This window comes from Urocitellus parryii, chromosome 3 (assembly GCF_045843805.1).
Source record: "Urocitellus parryii isolate mUroPar1 chromosome 3, mUroPar1.hap1, whole genome shotgun sequence".
Classification (NCBI taxonomy): domain Eukaryota; kingdom Metazoa; phylum Chordata; class Mammalia; order Rodentia; family Sciuridae; genus Urocitellus; species Urocitellus parryii.
The window spans coordinates 27,014,192-27,034,216 of NC_135533.1; the positions used below are offsets into that span (position 1 = coordinate 27,014,192).

Genomic DNA, 20,025 nt, shown 5'->3' on the forward strand with positions numbered 1-20,025 from the left:
ATAACATTCATGCAAGTGCTTGATAATATGGCAAATATTATATGAATACATTGTCCTAAATGACTATACCACCCTGATTAGTGTGTCTCAAAACCCAAAAGCTATCTGTGTATAAGAACCATTTTGTTGCTGAGTAGTTGTTATCTTTTAAAATCTATTGTAAAATACAGAAAATCTTCACAGGAATATTTGGTTGCTGTGAAAGTTTTTGAATATCCACTGTCATTTTCTGTACTCATCTTTTAATGGACTTGGTAACATGATTTAAGAACAAGTGATACATAGACCCCTCTTTGAGTAGAATTGACCTAAATCATGTCTGATAATTGTGTAACATGATCTAAAGAAGATATCAGTCTAATATTAACGTGTCCCAGGTGAAAACAACTTAAGTCTCCCATTGAAATAAATGTGCTGTATAATTTTATGTAGGTCTTTTCTTTATTTTAAATGAGTTGGTTTTATATGGATCTATTGAATCAGTCTAGAGACTTGTGGATATTAAGCATTTCTTCTGGGAGCCAAGAAAGTCTGCTAGCAAGTGATTCCTTTCCTTTTAACCTGAAACCTCAACACTTCCATCAGATTTTCATGGTTTTGTTGTTGTTGTTGTTTTGTTCTTTTGTTTGTTTCTTGTGTCCCCCCCTCCGCCCTTTCATGTTAGACATTTGGTGGCAAATGGATCTATTTCTGAATGCCTTTAAAAGTAATAGGCTGGCTTTAGAAGTTGCAAAACTTCCCAAAGATAGGGAAATGCATACTTCTAGTATACTCAGTAACCCCATCTCTTTCTTAGAGGTACCTAGAAAAAACCTAGAAATAATAGAACTCAACCAAGAACTGTAAGTCATAATTCCTTTGATCTCTTAGAGGTAAAAAAAAATAAATGAAACATGTTTTACACCAATAGGGGTTTTTAAAGAAAAATAAAAGGTGTTTTTACCTAAAGATCTATAGAGGCTATGTTTTACTTTCATATTAGTTTTAAATGAACTAAAATCCCAACCATTTTAAACCCTGAATGCAAGAAATGTTAATAAATTCATACACTAAAGTAAATTTTGGATTGCTTGTTCCAGAGCAGTATGTTTATGTGCATGTGGTTGGGAAATGGAGGATATACATGAACCTAATCATTAATTTTTCAATTTATTTTCATTCATTGCCAGTAGTAAGTTATTGATCAACTGGATTAGTAGTTGATAATCTTAATTCTAAAATTGTGATGAGAAGAAAATAATTTTGAATAAAAAGTTAGTGAGGGGGCTGGGGTTGTGGCTCAGGGTAGCACACTCGGCTGGCATGTGTGAGGCACTGGGTTTGATCTCAGCACCACATAAAAATAAATAAAATAAAATAAAGGTATTGTTTCCATCTACAACTAAAAAAAATTTTTAAAAGTTAGTGAGACGAAAACTAAATAGTACTGCTAAAAACATAGTTCTGAATTTTCCTCTTCAGACTTCAAAATAATAAAAATTAAGTGTCTGCCATATTTAATAAAATAGATGGAATTGTATAGATTTTCTTGACAAAAATACTATAAAGAACATGATGATAAAGATATTTCTTAACTAAAAATCTTAAAGCCCTTAAGGGATTTAGCACAGATATTTAAAATTCTGAATTTGTGTGCAGGAAAAATTGAAAACCAACCCCAATTTATAGAACCTGCATGTGACATATTAAAATTATGTGGGTAAGTTGTTTTTCTTTATTTTATATTATTATGTAGTATTTTATTGTGTGTTCTAATTTGCATTATAAAGACATGAGGAAATATAGTGTAGCAGAATGAAACAGAAGTGAGAAAACTTTAGTTGATCACCTAATTCTAGTAGTTGATATTTCAAATGCAGTCAATTTAATTGTAGTCTGAGATTTTTAGCTATAAGAGATTAAACTCTATACAAAATATCTTTGTAATTAGTTGCTCTCATATGAATGATAAATGTTAGATGAAACAAGAAATTGTAGCATATTTAGAGGATCCTTGAGTAATATGGATAATATTTTGTTTCAATCTAGTTCCTCCCCCTTTAGAAATTTTGCTCTCAAAGATATATTAGGTTCCATGTCATGTTTCTATTTTCCAATTTTGAATGAAGAATAATATATCACCAATTATGTTTGGTACATATTTTTAAATATATACTAGTGGTAAGAATTATAAAGTTAATAAGTCTTATTCTTTCTACTATTCTGGAATCTATACATATATAATGCTTCTTTGCTGCCACACAGTGGCCAATCTAGATATATATTACAATATCCATTTTTAGTTGTTCAATATAATATAGTATAGGAAATTTCTTAAAGTGAGAATAAACCAAAAGTTTTGTGTTGTAAACTTCTCCACCAACTTAATTTTTAAAATGACATTGTTTCTTTTAGTATAAAAATAATACTATTAGTTGGATTATATATACATAGTACTTTCTAACTCTCACTCTTAATTTCGCAGCAATATTTAAAACATTGTAACTACTCACATTTAATTGTTTTGATGTCTGGATAAATTAATAAAAATAATTTATTTAATGCCTGCAGCAGGACTTACTTTTTAATAGAGGCCATGAAAATTATTTTTATTTTTATTTTTTTTTCTTTTTATGTTATACATGACAGTAGAATGTATTTTGACATATCACATATACATGGGGTCTAAATTCCCATTTTTGTGGTTGTACATGATGTGAAGTTTCACTGGTCGTGTATTCATATACGAACATAGGAAAGTTATGTCCAATTTATTCCTGTCTTTCCCATTCCCAAACTCCCCCGCCCCACTCCACCCTGTCCAATTTGGTGGGAACCCCCAGACACCTATTGTGAGTCAGCATTCACATGTCAGAGAAACCATTTTCTTTTCTTTTCTTTTTTTTTTTTTTTTTTGTACCAGGAATTTAACTCAGGGGCACTCAATACTGAGCAACAACCCCAGCAGTATTTTGTATTTTATTTAGAGACAGGGTCTCACTGAGTGGCTTAGAGACTCGCCATTGCTGAGGCTGGCTTTCAACTCTCAGTCCTCCTGTCTTCGCCTCCCTAGCCACTGGCCTTTTGTTTTGGAGGATTGGCTTATTTCACTGAGGATGATAGTCTCCATTTACATCCATTTACCAGCAAATGCCATAATTTCATTCTTCTTTATGGATGAGTAATATTCCACATTTTCTTTATCTGTTCAGCTACTGAAGGGCACCTAGGTTAGTTCCATACCTTAGCTATTGTGAATTAAAGTGCTATAAACATTGACGTGGCTATATCACTATAGTATGCTGATTTTAAGTCCTTTGGGTATCCAGAAGTGGGAAAACTGGGTCAAATGGTTGTTTCATTCCAAGTTTTCTGAAGAATCTCCATATTGCTTTCTATAGTGGTTGCACAAATTTGCAGTCCCATCAGCAAAGTATGAGCATACCTTTCCCCTCACATCCTCACCAACATTTATTGTTACTTGTATTCTTGATAATTTTGCTATTCTGACTGGAGTGAGGTGAAATTTCAGTGTAGTTTTAATTTGCATTTCTCTAATTGCTAGTGATGTTGAACATTTTTTCACATATTTCTTGACCAATCGTATTTCTTCTTCTGTGAAGTATCTGTTCAGTTCCTTTGTCCATGTATTGATTGCATCATTTAGGGTTTTTTTTGTGTGTGTGTTTTATTAAGTTTTTTGAGTGTTTTATATATCCTAGAAATTAATGCTCTCTCTAAGGTACAGGTAGCAAAGATTTTCTTCCATTCTCTATATTGTTTCTTCACATTATTGTTTCCTTTGCTGTGAAGAAACTTTTTTGTTTGATACCATCCCATTTATTGATTCTTGATTTTACTTCTTGCACTTTAGGAGTCTTGTTGAGGAATCTGGCTCTTAAGCTGACATGTATGTCTAGTATGTCCATGGTCTCTGGTCTAATGCCTGCCTAGATCCTTGATCCACTTTGAGCTGAGTTTTGTGCAGAGTGAAAGATAGGGGTCCAATTGCATTTTTAAAATTTATTTATTCTATTTTTATACATGACAAAAGAATGCATTTCAATTCTTAGTACACATATAGAGCACACTTTTTCATGTCTCTGGTTATTCACAAAGTAGAATCAATCATTCATGTCTTTGTACATGTACCTAGGGTAATGATGTTCATATCATTCCACCTCTTTCCTACCCCCATGTTCTCTCCCTTCACCTCCCTCCCATTGCCCTATCTCCATTACTTTCCTTTCCCCCTGCCCCATCCCCATTATGGATCAGCATTCACAAATCAGAGAAAACATTCAACATTTGGTTTTGGGGGATTAATTTACTTCACTTAGCATTATATTCTCCAACTCCATCCATTTACCTGCAAATGCCATGATTTTATTCTCTTTTAATGCTGAGTAATATTCCACTATGTTTATGTATATGTACCACAGTTTCTTTGTCCATTCATCTACTGAAGGGCATCTAGGTTGATTCCACAATTTAGCTATTGTGAATTGTGCTACTATGAACACCAATGTGGCTGGGTCCCTGTAGTATATGGTTTTTAAGTCCTTTGGTATAAACGAAGGAGTAGGACAGATGGTCAAATGGTGATTCCATTCCAAGGTTTCCTAGGATTCTTCATACTGCTTTCCAGATTGGCTGCACCAATTTGCATTCCCACCAGCAATGTATGAGTGTTCCTTCTTTCCCACATCCTTCCCAACACTTATTGTTGTTTGTATTCTTAATAGCTGCCATTCTGACTGGAATGAGATGAAATCTTAGACTAGTTTTGATGTGCATTTCTCTGATTGCTAGAGATGTTGAACATTGTTTTCATATATTTATTGATTGATATCATCTTCTGAGAAGTGTCTGTTCAGTTCCTTGGACTATTTGTTGATTGGGTTATTTGCTTTTTCGGTGTTAAGTTTTTTGAGTTATTTATATATTCTAGAGATTAGTGCTCTAGCTGGTGTGCATGTGGTAAAAATTTGCTCCCACTCTGTAGGATCTTTCTTTACCTCACTGATTGTTTCTTTTGCTGAGAAGAAGCTTTTCAGTTTGAATTCGTCATATTTATTGATTCTTGATTTTATTTCTTATGCTATGGGAGTCTTATTAAGGAAGATGGGGCCTAATCTAACATGATGAAGATTTGGGCCTACTTTTTCTTTTATTAGGCTCAGGGTCTCTGGTCTAATTCCTAGGTCCTTGATCCACTTTGAGTTGAGTTTTGTGCATGGTGAGAGATAGGAGTTTAATTTCATTTTGTTGTATATGGATTTCCAGTTTTCCCAGCACCATTTGTTGAAGAGGCTATCTTTTCTCTGATATATGTTTTTTGGTGCCTTTGTCTAATATGAGATAACTGTATTTATGTGATTTTGTCTCTGTGCCCTCTATCTTGTATCATTGGTCTACCAGTCTATTTTGGTGCCAATACCATGCCATTTTTGTTACTGTTGCTCTGTATAGTTTAATGTCTGGTATAGTGATGCCACCTGCTTCACTATTCTTGCTAAGGATTGCTTTGGCTATTCTGGGTCTCTTATTTTTCCAGATGAATTTCATAATTGCTTTTTCTATTTCTATGAGGAATGTCATTGGGATTTTGATTGGAATTGCATTAAATCTGTGTAGTGCTTTTGGGAAAATAGTCATTTTGAAAATATTAATTTTGCCTAACCAAGAACAAGTAAGATCTTTACATCTTCTAAGTTCTTCTTTAATTTCTTTCTTTAGTGTTCTGTAATTTTCATTGTAATGGTCTGTCACATCTTTCATTAAGTTGATTCCCAAGTATTTCAATTTTTTTGTGGCTATTATAAATGGGGTAGTTTTCCTCATTTCCCTTTCAGAGGGTTTGTCACTGATGTATACATAAATGCCTTTGATTTATGTGTGTTGATTTTATATTCTCCTACTTTGCTGAATTCATTTATTAGTTCTAGAAGTTTTCTGGTGGAATTTTGTAGATCCTCTAGATATAGAATCGTGTTGTTGGCAAATATTGACAGTTTGAGTTCTTCTTTTCCTATCTGCATCCCTTTAATTTCTTTCGTCTAATTCCTCTGCCTAGAATTTCAAGAACTATGTTAAATAGAAGTGGTGAAAGAGAGTTTCCTTGTCTTATTCCAGTTTTTAAAGGGAATGCTTTCAATTTTTCTCCATTTAGAATGATGTTGGCCTGAGGCTTATCATAGTTAACCTTTATGATGTTGAGATATGTTCCTGTTATCCCTAGTTTTTTTTCTAGTGTTTTGAACATAAAGGGGTGTTGTATTTTGTCAAATGCTTTTTCTGCATCTATTGAGAAGATCATATGGTTCTTATCTTTAAGTCTATTGATGGGATGAATTACATTTATTTATTTCCGTATGTTGAACCAACCTTGCATCCCTGGGATGAATCCCACTTGATCATGGTTCACCATCTTTTTATTATGTTTTTGTATTTGATTTGCCAGAATTTTTTTCAGAATTTTTGCATCTATGTTCATTAAAGATATTGGTCTGAAGTTTTCTTTCTTTGATGTGTCTTTGCCTGGTTTTGGAATCAAAGTGATGTTGGCCTTGTAGAATAAGTTTGGAAGTGCTGCTTCTTTTTCTATTTCCTGAAATAAATTGAGAGTATTGGTATTAGTTCTTCTTTAAAGGTCTTATAGAACTCAGCTGTGTATCCATCCGGTCCTGGGCTTTTCTTAGTTGGTAGACTTTTGATGGTGTCTTCTAGTTTGTCACTTGAAGTTGATCTATTTAAGTTGTGTATATCATCCTGATTCAATTTGGGAAAATTATATGACTCTAGAAATTTGTCAATGCCTTTGATATTTTCTATTTTATTGGAGCACAGGTTTTCAAAATAATTTTTAATTATCTTCTTTATTTCTATAGTGTCTGTTGTGATATTACCTTTTTCATCATGTATGCTGGTAATTTTTCTCTCTCCTTTGTTAGCATAGTTAAGGGTGTATCAATTTTACTTATTTTTCAAAGAACCAACTTTTTGTTTTTTCAATTTTTTTTGTTTCAATTTCACTGATTTCAGCTCTAATTTTAATTATTTGCTGCCTTCTACTGCTTTGGATGTTGATTTGTTCTTCTTTTCTAGAATCTTGAGATGTAATGTTAGGTCATTTATTTGTTGACTTTTTCTTCTTTTAAGGAACAAACTCCATGCAATGAACTTTCCCTCTTAGTAGTTCCTTATGTGTGTCCCAGAGATTTTGATATGTTGTATCAGTGTTCTCATTTACCTCTAAGAGTTTTTTAATCTCCTCTTTGATGTCTTTTGCAACCCATTGTTCATTCAGTAGCATATTATGTAATCTCTAAGTGTTGAAGTAGCTTTTATTTTTTATTTTATCATTGATTTCTAATTTTATTCCATTATGATCTGATAGAATGTAGGGTAGTATCTCTACTTTTTGTATTTGCTAAGAGTTGCTTTGTGGCATAATATATAGTTTGTTTTATGGAAGGATCATGTGCTGCTGAGAAGATAGTGTATTCACTATTGATGGATGAAATTTATATATGTCTGTTAAGTCTAAGTTATAGATTTTATTATTGATTTCTATAGTTTCTTTGTTTAGCTTTTGTTTGGAAGATCTATCCGGTGGTGAAAGAGGTATGTTAAAGTCACCCAAGATTATTGTGTTGTGGTCTATTTGACTCTTGAACTTGAAAAGAGTTTGTTTAATGTACATAGATGCTCCATTGTTTGGGGCATATATATTTATAATTGTTATGTCTTGTTGATGTATGGTTCCCTTAAGCAGTATGAAATGTTCTTCTTTATCTCTGTTGATTAACTTTGGCTTGAAGTCTACTTTATTTGATATGAGAATAGAAATGCCTACCTGTTTCTGCAGTCCATGTGAGTGGCATGTTTTTTCTCAACCTTTCACCTTCAGTTCTGTGGCTGTCTTTTCCTATCAGAGGAATCTCTTGAAGGCAACATATTGTTAGGTATTTTTTAAAATCCAATCTGCTATCTATGTCTTTTAATTGGTGAGTTTAAGCCATTAACATTCAGAGTTATTATTGAGAAATGATTTGTATTCCCTGTCATTTTTTATTATTTTTGGTTATTTAACTTGACTTGGTTTCTCTTTTGATTGTTTTTTTTCCCTTCAGTGTTATATCTCCCTTTTCTGATTTTCATTGTTGTATTCATTTCCTCTTCATGGAATATTTTGCTAAGGGTGCTCTGTGTGCAGGCTTTTCCGTTGCAAATTTTTTTAACTTTTGTTTATCATGGAAGGTTTTTATTTCATCATCAAATCTAAAGCTTAGTTTTGCAGGATATAAGATTCTTGGTTGGCATCCATTTTCTTTCAAAGCTTAGTATATGTTTTTCCAGGATCTTCTAGGTTTCATGGTCTGGGTTGAAAAATCTGCAGATATCCTAATTGTTTTCCCACTATTTGTAATTTGATTCCTTTCTCTTGTGGCTTTTAAAATTCTATCCTTATTCTGTATGCTAGGTATTTTCATTATAATGTGTCAGTGGGTGTAGATCTGTTATAATTTTGTACATTTGGTGTCCTGTAAGCCTCTGGCATTTGATTTTCCAATTCATTCTTCATATTTGGGAAATATTCAAATATTATTTCATTGAAGAGATTGCGCATTCCTTTGGTTTGAATCTCTGTGCCTTCCTCTATCTCAATAACTTTTATATTTGGTCTTTTGATATTATCCCAGAATTTTTGTATGTTCTGTTCATGGTTTCTTACCATCTTCACTGTGGTCAACTTTATTTTCAAGATTGTATATTTTGTCTTTATTATTAGATGTTCTATCTTCCAAGTGATCTAGTCTGTTGGTGATGCTTTCTACTAAGTTTTCTATTTTGTTTATTGTTTCCTTCATTTCAAGGATTTCTGATTGTTCTTGTTTAGAATATCTTTTTCTTGATACCTTTTTGGTGGTGTGATCATTGGTTCCCTGTATTTGCTCCCTTATCTCTTTGTTGGTCTTATCCATGGTTCTCTTATCTCTATGTTGCCTCTATCTGCTCCCTTAGGTCAATCTTTAATTCATAGGTCATTTTAATTATGTACATTCCTAACTCCTTATTTGACATTTCATCAATTGCACTGTCCGTGGGTTCTATTGTTGTAGTATCTCGGTTTGTTTGGGGCACTTTTTCATGGTGTCTATGTGTCTTCCTTTCTTGCAGTGAGGATCTAAGGTATTACAGTTTCTACCCTATCTTATAGTGTCACTGCAGATTACCTGTACCTCACCTTCGTGTTGGACTTCTAGACCCCGGCCAGTGACCCATGAATGCTACTGCAACTAAAGTGGTGGTAGCAATAGCAGAAATAACTCAAGATAGCAGTAGGAGTGTCCCAAGGTGGATGCAACCACTTTCAGAGATGAAGCTGAATGGGTGATCTAGAGGCATATGCAGCTGCCTCTAGGCCCTGTCTGTTGTCCCAAGGTAGAGGCTACTGTGTGGAGAGGGCTGTGGTGATGGCTGCAGTGTCCCAAGATGGAGGCGTGGGTCTGCAGGTCAGTGGGGGAGAGGATGGTCCTGGGACTAATATTGGCCTTGGCTCTAGCACAGGTCAGCAGGGCTGTCCAAGGCCTGGGGCTGGGCTCCAGCATGGGTCTGTGGGTCAGAGGGGTGGTCTTTGTCTTCTATTTTGTACAATTGGTCTTCATATCTGTTTTGGTTCAATATCATGCCTTTTTGTTATTATAGTTCTGTAGTATAATTTAAGGTCTGGTATTATGATGCCTCCTGCTTCACCTTTATTGCTGAGGATTACTTTAACTATTCTGGGTCTCTTATTTTTACAAATAAGTTTCATGACTGCTCTTTCTATTTCAATGAAGAATGTCATCGGAACCTCAATAGGAATTGCATTACAGATGTATAGGCTTTTGGTAGTATGGCCATTTTATTGATTCTGCCCATCTAAGAGCATGGGAGATCTTTCCATCTTTTAAGGACTCCTTTAATTTCTTTTTAAAAAATATTTATTGTTTTTAATTATAGGTGGACACAATGTCTTTATTTTACTTTATGTGGTGCTGAGGATCGAACCCAGTGCCTCACTCATGCTAGGCAAGCACTGTACCTCTGAGCCACAACCCCAGCCCCTAATTTCTTTATTTATTTTTCTGTAGTTTTCATTGTAGAGGTCTTTCATCTCTTTTGTTAGATTGATTCCCAAATATTTAATTTTCTTTGAGGCTATTGTGAATGGGATAGTTTTCCTAATTTTCTTCTGTTGATTAGTCACTGATATATAGAAATGAAAGTGATTTATGGGTGTTAATTTTATATTATGCTACTTTGATGAATTCATTTATGAATTTAAGTTTAATTAGAAGTTTTCTAGTGGCATTTATTAGGTCTTCAAGAGACCATTGAAAATATTTTTAAAATGATTGTTCTGGTGCTTTCAAGGAATTATTTGGAAATTTTTATTTTATTAATATGAGATTATATTATATATACCACTTTCAAATTTCAAGTCCTAGAATACAGAGTTCAGAAGTATTACTTTCCATATCAATGTTCCTATAGAATTATGCCAAAAATTGGTTCTCTCTGAAAGCTTGTAACTGAATTTTCATTACATAATAGGTTCTCTTGAACCTTACTTTTCACTATCCCTCATTTTGTATTATTCACATTATTATTTTTATACTTTATTAATTTCTGCTTATGTCCTATTGTTTTTCCAAACCTCATTCTGACTTGATTCACATATCTCCTTTCAAGATATTTTTGTGAGATATAAACATTGAGAAAAAAATAAAATTAAGTCTTTCTGTTTTGGCATGTAGTATGTTTTTCTCATTACTTCAGAAGTACATGCTTATTTTTATTCATAGTCTCTTTGATTGAAAACCATTCTAATGCTTTATCATATAGATCCTTTGGAAGAAAAAGGAAAAAAAGGTTTAAGGGCAATAAATGCTAGTTTTAGAGCTCTTTGATTTTTGAGATCCAGTAGTCAACTGGATGACAGGTAATAAGTTGTTTTTTTTTTTTTTCAAATGACAGTTCCAACAAACAACCAAAATAAACCTCTGTGTGATTTATAAAATTGTCCTTTTCATTGCTTGCCCTGATAGTAATATCTTAAAATTCATGTTGACCTATGCATTTTATATGAATATATGATAATTCTCAATGCCATTTTTCAACCACTTGGCTAATTGTTTTTGAAAAAAATGAGTGAAAAGTCCTTTATGTAGAATATATTATATATTAAATATTACAAGAGGTTATAATTTTGAATTTGTAAATGCCAACATAGTTTATATTTTGTATTTAAGAAATAGATTTGTCTCTCCTTTGAAATTTAGACTAATGACCTAAATTCATGTGCCTTATATTTGATGATTTGTAAATAAGCTATTTTAAGATAACTTTAGCTATAGTACCTGTGAAATTCAATTCTAATATGACTAGTGTTTGTTAACCTAAAACCTAAATTTTAGTTCCCCAAAAGAATTATTTATTTATTTTTTTGTGGATAGTACCTAACTAATCTCACTAATGAAGAAAAAGGCCCTGACCTTAAAAACAAACAGACCACTGATCTAGTAACTAGAGTTTTAAAGACTTCATAAAGCTCCCTTAAATAGTTGTTAAGTTTTAATTGAGCATAGATCTGGTTTGTATCAGATTATCCAAGATTTTCCTAACTTTGATAGAATCACAGCTATAATTCATTATTGCCATTTGAAAGAAGAATCCTAAGTTTTTAGTTACTGTGATACAAAATTACATTCTTAGCTTGTGCCTTTTACATAGACCTCCCTTTATTTTTACAAACCTAGTTTATTTTCTTCTTGTTAGTTAGAAATACAATTTTTTTCATAGTTGTTGATTCCCTATGGCTAAAGAATAGAATATCATCCTTGTTTTATTCTTTAGAAAGGAAATTTTCTACACCTTACAAATGATGCTTCAAAGACTTCATTAAAAATTACTCTGACATTCTTCATTCTTATTGAAGCTTGCCATTTTTGAAAAAGAAAGTATCGGATGAAATAACTTGTGCGGAAGATACTGCAATATCAATTGCTCTTCTGGGTAAGTTCCCTAAGCTAGAAGGGTATAACATATGACAGTCCCTACTGACAAAAAAGGTATTGTCTGTTTTGACTAGCTTTCACTTAATGTGTTTCTTCTCTGTCTGGGTTCTTATTTTCTAGTTGGAATTTAATCATAGTTTGCTTGTTTATATTCTGGTATTATTTTCTACTCAGGTGTTTCATGATACCAACAAAATGTTCTATTCCTTAAAAGCAAAGCCTGGAGGATACTTTGTTGTGCTTATTTGACTTTGTGTTATTTAGTTTGATGATTTTTAAAAAATTTTATTTGTTAATCAGCAAAGTGTTTTAGTCAGATTTTTGGCTCCATCCCTCAGAGCTCGAGGTATGACTGAACATCAAGGCAGAAGAGTATGGTAGAGGGAAGTAGCTCACATGATGATCAGAGAGCAGAGAGACTCTACCCACTAGATATAAAATACATACCCTCAAGGCATGCCTTCAGGGACCCACCTTTTCCAGCCATACCCTAACCATCTTTGGTTACCTCTCAGTTAATCCTATCAGGAGATTAATTCACTGATTGGGTTAAGGCTCTTATAACCCAGTCATTTCACCTCTGAATGTTCTTGCATTGTCCCACACATGACCTTTTAGGGGATACCTCATACCTAAACCATAACAAAAAATATATGTTCCCTTTTATCAGTAATTACAAAAATATTTTCAATTCATACTGAATTTCTAGAATTACTGAGCACTAAAATTTTAAATGAAATAATAAAATAGTAGAATATTACAGACTTTTAAATAATGCACATATAGATGTGAGAGTTGTATTTTGTACACAGAAATATGAAAAAAAATCATAAAAGAGTTGGCATTTATATCTGGATTATTGCTTAACTTTTCTAGAGAAAGAAACTAACTTCCTAGGAAATAAGATCAACAAAATACTGGCTCTTTGATTCATCCCCTGAGACAGGAGAACATGTTTCCAAAATACATCCTACATTAAGTTTGTACTTATTAATTTAGGTCTTTATTTCTAAAGAAGAAATAAAAGATAAACTATTGACTCAGTAATTTTTTAAAGGATTTTGCTGAAGTTATATTCTCAGCATTATATTATCCATATAGAAAGACTTCAGAGATTCAATTGCAATGAGCAAAACACATATTTATTTTTGATATGTTATTTTATTTTAACATTTTGTTTTTTAGTATAGTATTTTTGTTTATTTTGTTTTATGCCGAAATATGTTTCATAGACTTCATCTCTAGTTACTTTGGGACAACTACTTAGAATTCACTTCCTCTTTGGTGCAAACTAGATAAAAGTGTCATAGAGATTACATTTAGCATGAGGCTCTGAAGAGGACTTTAAGAAGCAGTCAGGCTGAGAAATAATGGGACATTTTTATGCTGTGAATCTCTGTCACCAGTGGAAATTTTACAAATTTTACATGGGAATCTAACCCAAAAGAGGACACGGTAGTATTAACAGATAAAAGCATATATTATATAGGATATTTGTTGGTAACATTATTTTTAAAATGTTCCTGTTGTCCTTATTATTTAAAAATATTACCTCTAAGAGTGTTGGCAGATATTCATATGATAAATACATGGCCCATTTCTTTTTGTCAGCCCACTCTTTGCTTAATGACAGTCTACCAACAGAACACATTACTGTTTCATATGAGGGCAGTGTAAATTCTTCATTAATTATGAACTTCCTTCACTGTTTATTTACTCTACGGCTCTTCTGTACCTTATTTGTAAATTGCTAGAAACATGAGTTTAAACTAAAATAGTTGTATAAAGCATTGAACAGAGGCTAGTCATGATTGTTACTAAGAGTTTCTAGTTTCTACTACAGACTAGTAAGTTATATACATTTTCTTCTAAATGGTATATAGATATATGTGATTCAGAATAAGGATTCTGGAAATGCATAAGGGAAGAAGCTAGTATTCTGCCCAATAATGATAAAACAGGAAGTTGTGAGAAAAGATCTAAATTTACAGGAACTAAAAAGGTGGAGAAACAGATGGGGAAAAAAAAAACAATATTTCCCATAAAGTTGCATGTTTGGGTAGTTTTGTTGGAAAAGTTTTGTTGTTCCTCTTGTCTACAAATTTTCAAAACCTCAATAGTGACTTTTCTAACTCTAAGATAAAGGTCCAGAACATAAAATTAATGTAAAATCTTGACATTTTTAAAGTGATATTTTTGCAAACATATTCTAAAGCAAGGGTGAGGCTTTCCTTTGTGCCTTTCCTTTTGTCTCCTTGTTTTTTTCACCCTCTGACTACCTCTAGATATGCATATTATGCAAGACCTAATGAAAAACCTAACCCAAAACCCAAGGATACTTTATCAATTTTTTGTTCTCAGAGTATCCAACTAGATCTGATTTAATCCTAAAACTGATACTAAGGAATCCACTTGTCTTCAGGCATCCAGAGCACATGACTCTTCAGCAGAGTTCCTCAGATTATCTTCATATTCCCTTGGATATCATACATATAAGACTTCAATGGAGTAAATGCAATCTAGTTTGAATTACTCTATGGACTAAGGCCAATTCAGTAGTAGTTTAGATATGACTAAAGAGAACCTCCTCCCCACTCCAGATAACTGGAACATAAAACTGTACTGCCAGTTATATAAACATATAGCCCATACAATTATATTAAAAGTACATAATGCTTGATGATGATAATAAATTGCTGTTACAGTTTGTTACAGTAGTTGCTATATCTTTTTATCCTTTACAGTATACTCTCTACTTATTAGAAAAAAAGCTGTAAAACAGTGTACTATGTTATACTGGTAGCAACCTCCTACATCTCATGTTTAGCGTATCTCCTGATTGCACCATTTTCTCTTGTGCTTGATTTAATCTCATTCTTGTGGAAGGACATTATATGTTCACATAATGAACTGCCTAACAACACATTTCACAGAACATATTCCCATCATCAAGTGATGCATGACCATGTGTGTTTGTGTGTATAAAATTACAGGATCCAGTTTTAATCTCTGATCTAAATAATTGTAATATTAACATTTTATGCTCAAGTTTTCAAGTAAAATATAACAATGTTATTATATAAAATTCATTTATCCTTCTGGCAGGTGACTTAATGAAAATACCAAGTTCTGAACTGAGGATACAAATTTGTAAGTGTATCGTTGACTTTTATCATGCAGAACCAAAGAAGCATATTCCAGGTGAAGTTTTCAATGATCTTTTAATAATAACTTGTGTCTTTAGAAAACAGAAAATTCTCTTACTTCTCTCTAAACTTCAAAGACACAGTGGGCTCACAAATGCAACGCATTTTAAACATAACTTTTTTGTAGTCTTGACCTCGTTCGTCATCTTAAAAATTATATATGTATTTTTTCCAGTTTTTGGATTTGAATAAGATTTTTATGTTTATTTATTTACATAAACATTTTCATAAACAAACAAATTTATATAAATACTTATAATATTATTTGTAAAATCATACCCATAAGTATAATTATTTATATTAATATAATTACTATAATTATTAATTTTACTTAATGCTAATAAAATTATTACTTAATATCCTTAATAAAAATATTTTCTCTTACATATTTTGAAATTAATCATAATATCTATCAACCCATTCTCCACCATGTTTGTGAAGAGTATATATGTACGTATGTCACAGCTAAGGGATTTTAATACATAATGGTAAAATGAACCACATTAAAATGGATGGTATCAAGTCAGAGGACACTTGAATTGTGCAGATGTAATTTTATTTAAGACATACTTCTTCATAGCTTGTATAACTTATTGTCAATATACTCAGGGAGAGAAGATATAAATATACTTTTCAAGTTACATATTCTTTAATATATGTAGAAATAAGAGCCTTTGGTAGTTCAAATGGACTACCAAATTTGTGGTATATTGGCTACTAAAACCCACAGGGACCATAAATATAGTTTTGGAATTCATCCAAATAGAAATGAAAACGGAAGCCATCAAAGTGGTTGAGTTTGGAGAGATAAAGTATATAAACAGTAAGAGACCAAGAATGACATCACTGAGAGTGCCTGGAATGAGGTTTGGAAAAAATGAATTAAAGAAATTGGATAGGGAACTGGAAGGAATAAAACCTAAAGACTGCCATGTCTTGAGTATCAATGAATGGAATGTTTGGTGAAGAAACAAGTGGTTTCAGTGTCAAATGCTGACAAGGCCTTTGTGATGGAAGACAGAATGACCAAATTGATATGATATCTGAAGAATTATAGTTAATATTTGACAAGACTGTTTACATAAAGTTGCAATGGCAGTTGCAGGATTAAAAAATGAGAGGATTGTGAGAACAGAGGCAGTGTGTTTGAGAATGAGGGAATAGAGGCGGTTCATGAATACAGACTTATATTTTAAATTCCAAAGGTGAAGAGGAAGAAGGTTAATGGAGAACAGTCCAACTGATAGCAAAGTCAAAGAAGAGTTACTTGGGTTTTACATTTTTTTTAGAATGGGAGAAATGAAGTTTGTAGGGTAATGAAGCTAGTAAGTAGGAAAATGGGAAGGCAAAATTCTTAAGGAAAGCATGAGAAGATGAAATTAGGACACAAGCTCAGAGTTCTCCTTAGCAAAATATAGACACCCTTTAAAGAAAGGAAGATAATGGTGCACAAGTGAAAACAGAGTTGTTGAGTTACACAGAGTGAGCTTAGTTTAATTTGATAAAACTCTGAAAGTTTGAAGTTGTGAATGGCACTTTCACTAACATTTCACAGTTGCTTTCGAATGGTGAACATGATTGGGCATCTGGGACCACAGCTGGAAAGTCTGCAGTATAACTGCTGGAAGAGAAATAGCTTGGAGATAGGAATCAAGTCTATGAGCCTTAATTTTACTAGTGAAAACATTCAGTATTTGTTTTCATGCTATTTTCCTTCACAGAAAGTTGTATCTACTGACAAATATAAAAAATATCATTCCTTTTTAGAACTTAATACATGCTTCCAAAATTTGTGTCTCATTTCAAATGCAAAATTAGAAATTATCAAGATGTGGCCCTTAGGCCCAAACTGGACTACTGCCAATAAAATGCTATTGGAACACAGTCATATCCATTTATTGTTCATGGCTGTCTTTTTACTACAACATGCTGGAGTCAAATAGTTCAGACAGAAACCTTATAACTTTAAAAGTTTAAAATACATACAATCTGATCCTTTACAGAAAAAAATCCTGTTTCTATGCTATATAGTTTTTATTTCTATGCTATACAATTTTAAATGCCATATACATTCATTTAAAAATATTTTTATTTTTTAATATTGTTGAATGATAAATGTTCATTTGTCTTGATGAATCTTATGTAAAATAACATACATATTTGCTAACTGATTGTGTCAGGTTACCAGCAAGCCAGTTCATCATACAAGATTAAAATGGCTGAAGTTGGAGGATTGGCAAAAACAATGGTTCAGTCAATGACCTTGCTTGAAAATCAACTTGTTGAGAAACTTTGGGTCCTTAAAGTTCTGCAGCATCTTTCAACTTCTGGTTTGTACAGTATTATTAAATGTGAATGATTCATTGTCATTTATTTTTTTTAATCCATCTAACAATATTAACACTTCACATTATAAGTAATTTTTGAAATTTATTTTCAGAAGTTAATTGTACTTTAATGATGAAAGCACAGGCAGCCAGTGGAATTTGTGTTCACCTCAATGACCCAGATCCCTCTGGACAGCTTCTATTTCGTTCTTCAGAAATACTTTGGAACTTACTGGAAAAGTCTTCAAAAGAAGAAATCATACAACAGCTTAGTAATTTGGAATGTTTGCTGTAAGTATACGTGGCTAGTAGGAATGTTGTTTAATCTTAATAGTCAATGATATGACTAACATCTTTGAATCTGTATTCAATTAAGTTTTTGATTTCTGTAATAGCTGTGTTTCAAGATACTTTTTGTGTACAATTGTATAAATGAATCTCCACAATAAAAATATCATGCTTTTCTATGTGGAAGGCTCTTAAAGTAGCTTGTTAAGGCCAAATTATGCCTTTGCAGATATAAAAATTAAAATGAGACATTAGACATTTAGAATTATTTCACATATTCACTCTTACAGAATGCTTACTATCTTCCAGATCCTGCAATAAAAATTGGCAACAAATGTGAGTTAGCCTTCAAGTTACTTACTTCATTCAACAAATGATTATTGCCTGCTCTGTTCCAGGTTCAATATTAGGCCATAACATACAACTAGAAACAATATATACATAATATCTACTTTCATAAAATTTACATTATGGTGGGCATGGTGGCACATGCCTGTAATCCCAGCATCTCAAAAGGCTGAGGTAGGAGGATTTTGACTTCAAAGCCAGCCTCAGCAACTTATCGAGGCCCTAAGCAACTCAGTGAGATCCTGTTTCTAAATAAAATATAAAACAGGGCTGGGGTTATGGCTCAGTGGTTGAGAGCCTCTGGGTTCAATACTCAATACTAAAAAAAAAAAAAAAAAGTTACATTATGCTAGAAGAACAAGTAAATAGGCAACTAAAAGAAAGTGTAATGTTAGGAAAGAGATTATCACAGGGTAGTAGATATACCTTTAAAAGAAGGTGAATTAGCACATCTGAAGGTGAAATACCAACTGACTTAAGCAATATAGGATATTTATGGGCTCATGTAACTACAAAATTAAAGGATAAAACTAGTTTCATTCCAGGTTCATGCCTCTAATGCCAGTGGCTCAGGAGGCTGAGGCAGGAGGATTGGATTGCAAGTTCAAGACAGTCTCAGCAATTTAGTAAAGCCCTAAGAAAATCAGTGAAACTCTATCTCAAATTAAAATATAAAAAAAAAGCCTGGGGATGTGGCTCAGTGGTTGAGCACCCCTTGGTTCAATCTCTGGTACTACTACTAATAATAGTTTCATGTGCAACATTATTCAAATCTCAGCAGAATCAGGATGTGATCCTTCTTTATCTCTCTGAGTTATCTTCCATTGTATTGACTTTGTCCCAGGGTCCACATGGTGAGACCTAAGAAGTGAACGTTTATAACATCTCAACCCCAAACCAAGCACAAAAGGAGCCTTGCTATGAGAAAGCTCAAAGAAGTCTTCAAATGGAGTCCATGTTGGCCCTGATTGGTTTAATATTAGCCAGTGCCCATTCCAGAGTGAATTATCGATGCCAGAGATCAGGAATGCTCTGACTGGCTAAAAGGCAGCTGGAGGGAGCATCACAAAGCCAAAAGTTGGGGATGAGTTAATGACTAAACAAAAATAAGTATACTTTATTAAAAGCTCAAATTGAGTTCCAAGAGACAAAACAACAAGTGTCTACTGAGAGAGAACCTGACCCAGACTTGAAGAATTAATAAATACTTTCTAATGAACCATGATCCAATATCTGAATGATAAATAGAAATTGGCAAACACAGAAAAATCATGCATACAGAGATCATCCTAGATGGGTAAACAGAACTGAAAACAGAATTTAGCAAAATAAAAAATCTGAAAGAAATTCAGTATGGCAAGAGCAGAAAGAAAGGGTAAAACTGTAAGGAATGAGAATGAGGCTAACAAGGTCACCAGGGACATAACAGGAAAGACCTTATAAGCTTTGTTAAGGAGAGTAGGACTTTATCCTAAGAACAAAGAGAAGCCTTTAAGTGGTTTTTAAAAAGCCTTTTAATAGTTTTAACTTGACATGATTAAATCTTTTAGAGCAGTCACTTTGACAACCTTGTATAAATTGGATTAGTGGATTCTTATCTGGTATACAAAGAAATAGAAGCAGATTGGAAATTGTGGGAAAGATTAGAAATACTTGGAAATGAATAGTGTGATATAAAAAATAAGATTTGTTATAAATATAATATTTCCATTGGAAAATGTGTCTTTGTTCAGGCTACTGTAATAAACTGTCACAGAGTGAGTCACTTATAAACAACCATAATTTATTTCTCACAGCTCAGAGTGTCAGCAT

The 20,025-nt window shown here is 32.8% G+C and overlaps 1 protein-coding gene across 1 annotated transcript in view; it reads left to right on the forward strand.

Annotated features, from left to right (window-relative positions):
* Cfap69 (cilia and flagella associated protein 69) overlaps positions 1–20,025 on the forward strand; it is a 67,602-nt gene that overhangs the window by 14,913 nt on the left and 32,664 nt on the right. Inside the window, exons 4-8 of the mRNA XM_026399356.2 lie at positions 1,590–1,699; positions 11,966–12,042; positions 15,150–15,245; positions 17,431–17,580; positions 17,691–17,868. Coding sequence (XP_026255141.2) covers positions 1,590–1,699; positions 11,966–12,042; positions 15,150–15,245; positions 17,431–17,580; positions 17,691–17,868 — 611 coding nt within the window. The remainder of the gene's footprint in view (positions 1–1,589; positions 1,700–11,965; positions 12,043–15,149; positions 15,246–17,430; positions 17,581–17,690; positions 17,869–20,025) is intronic.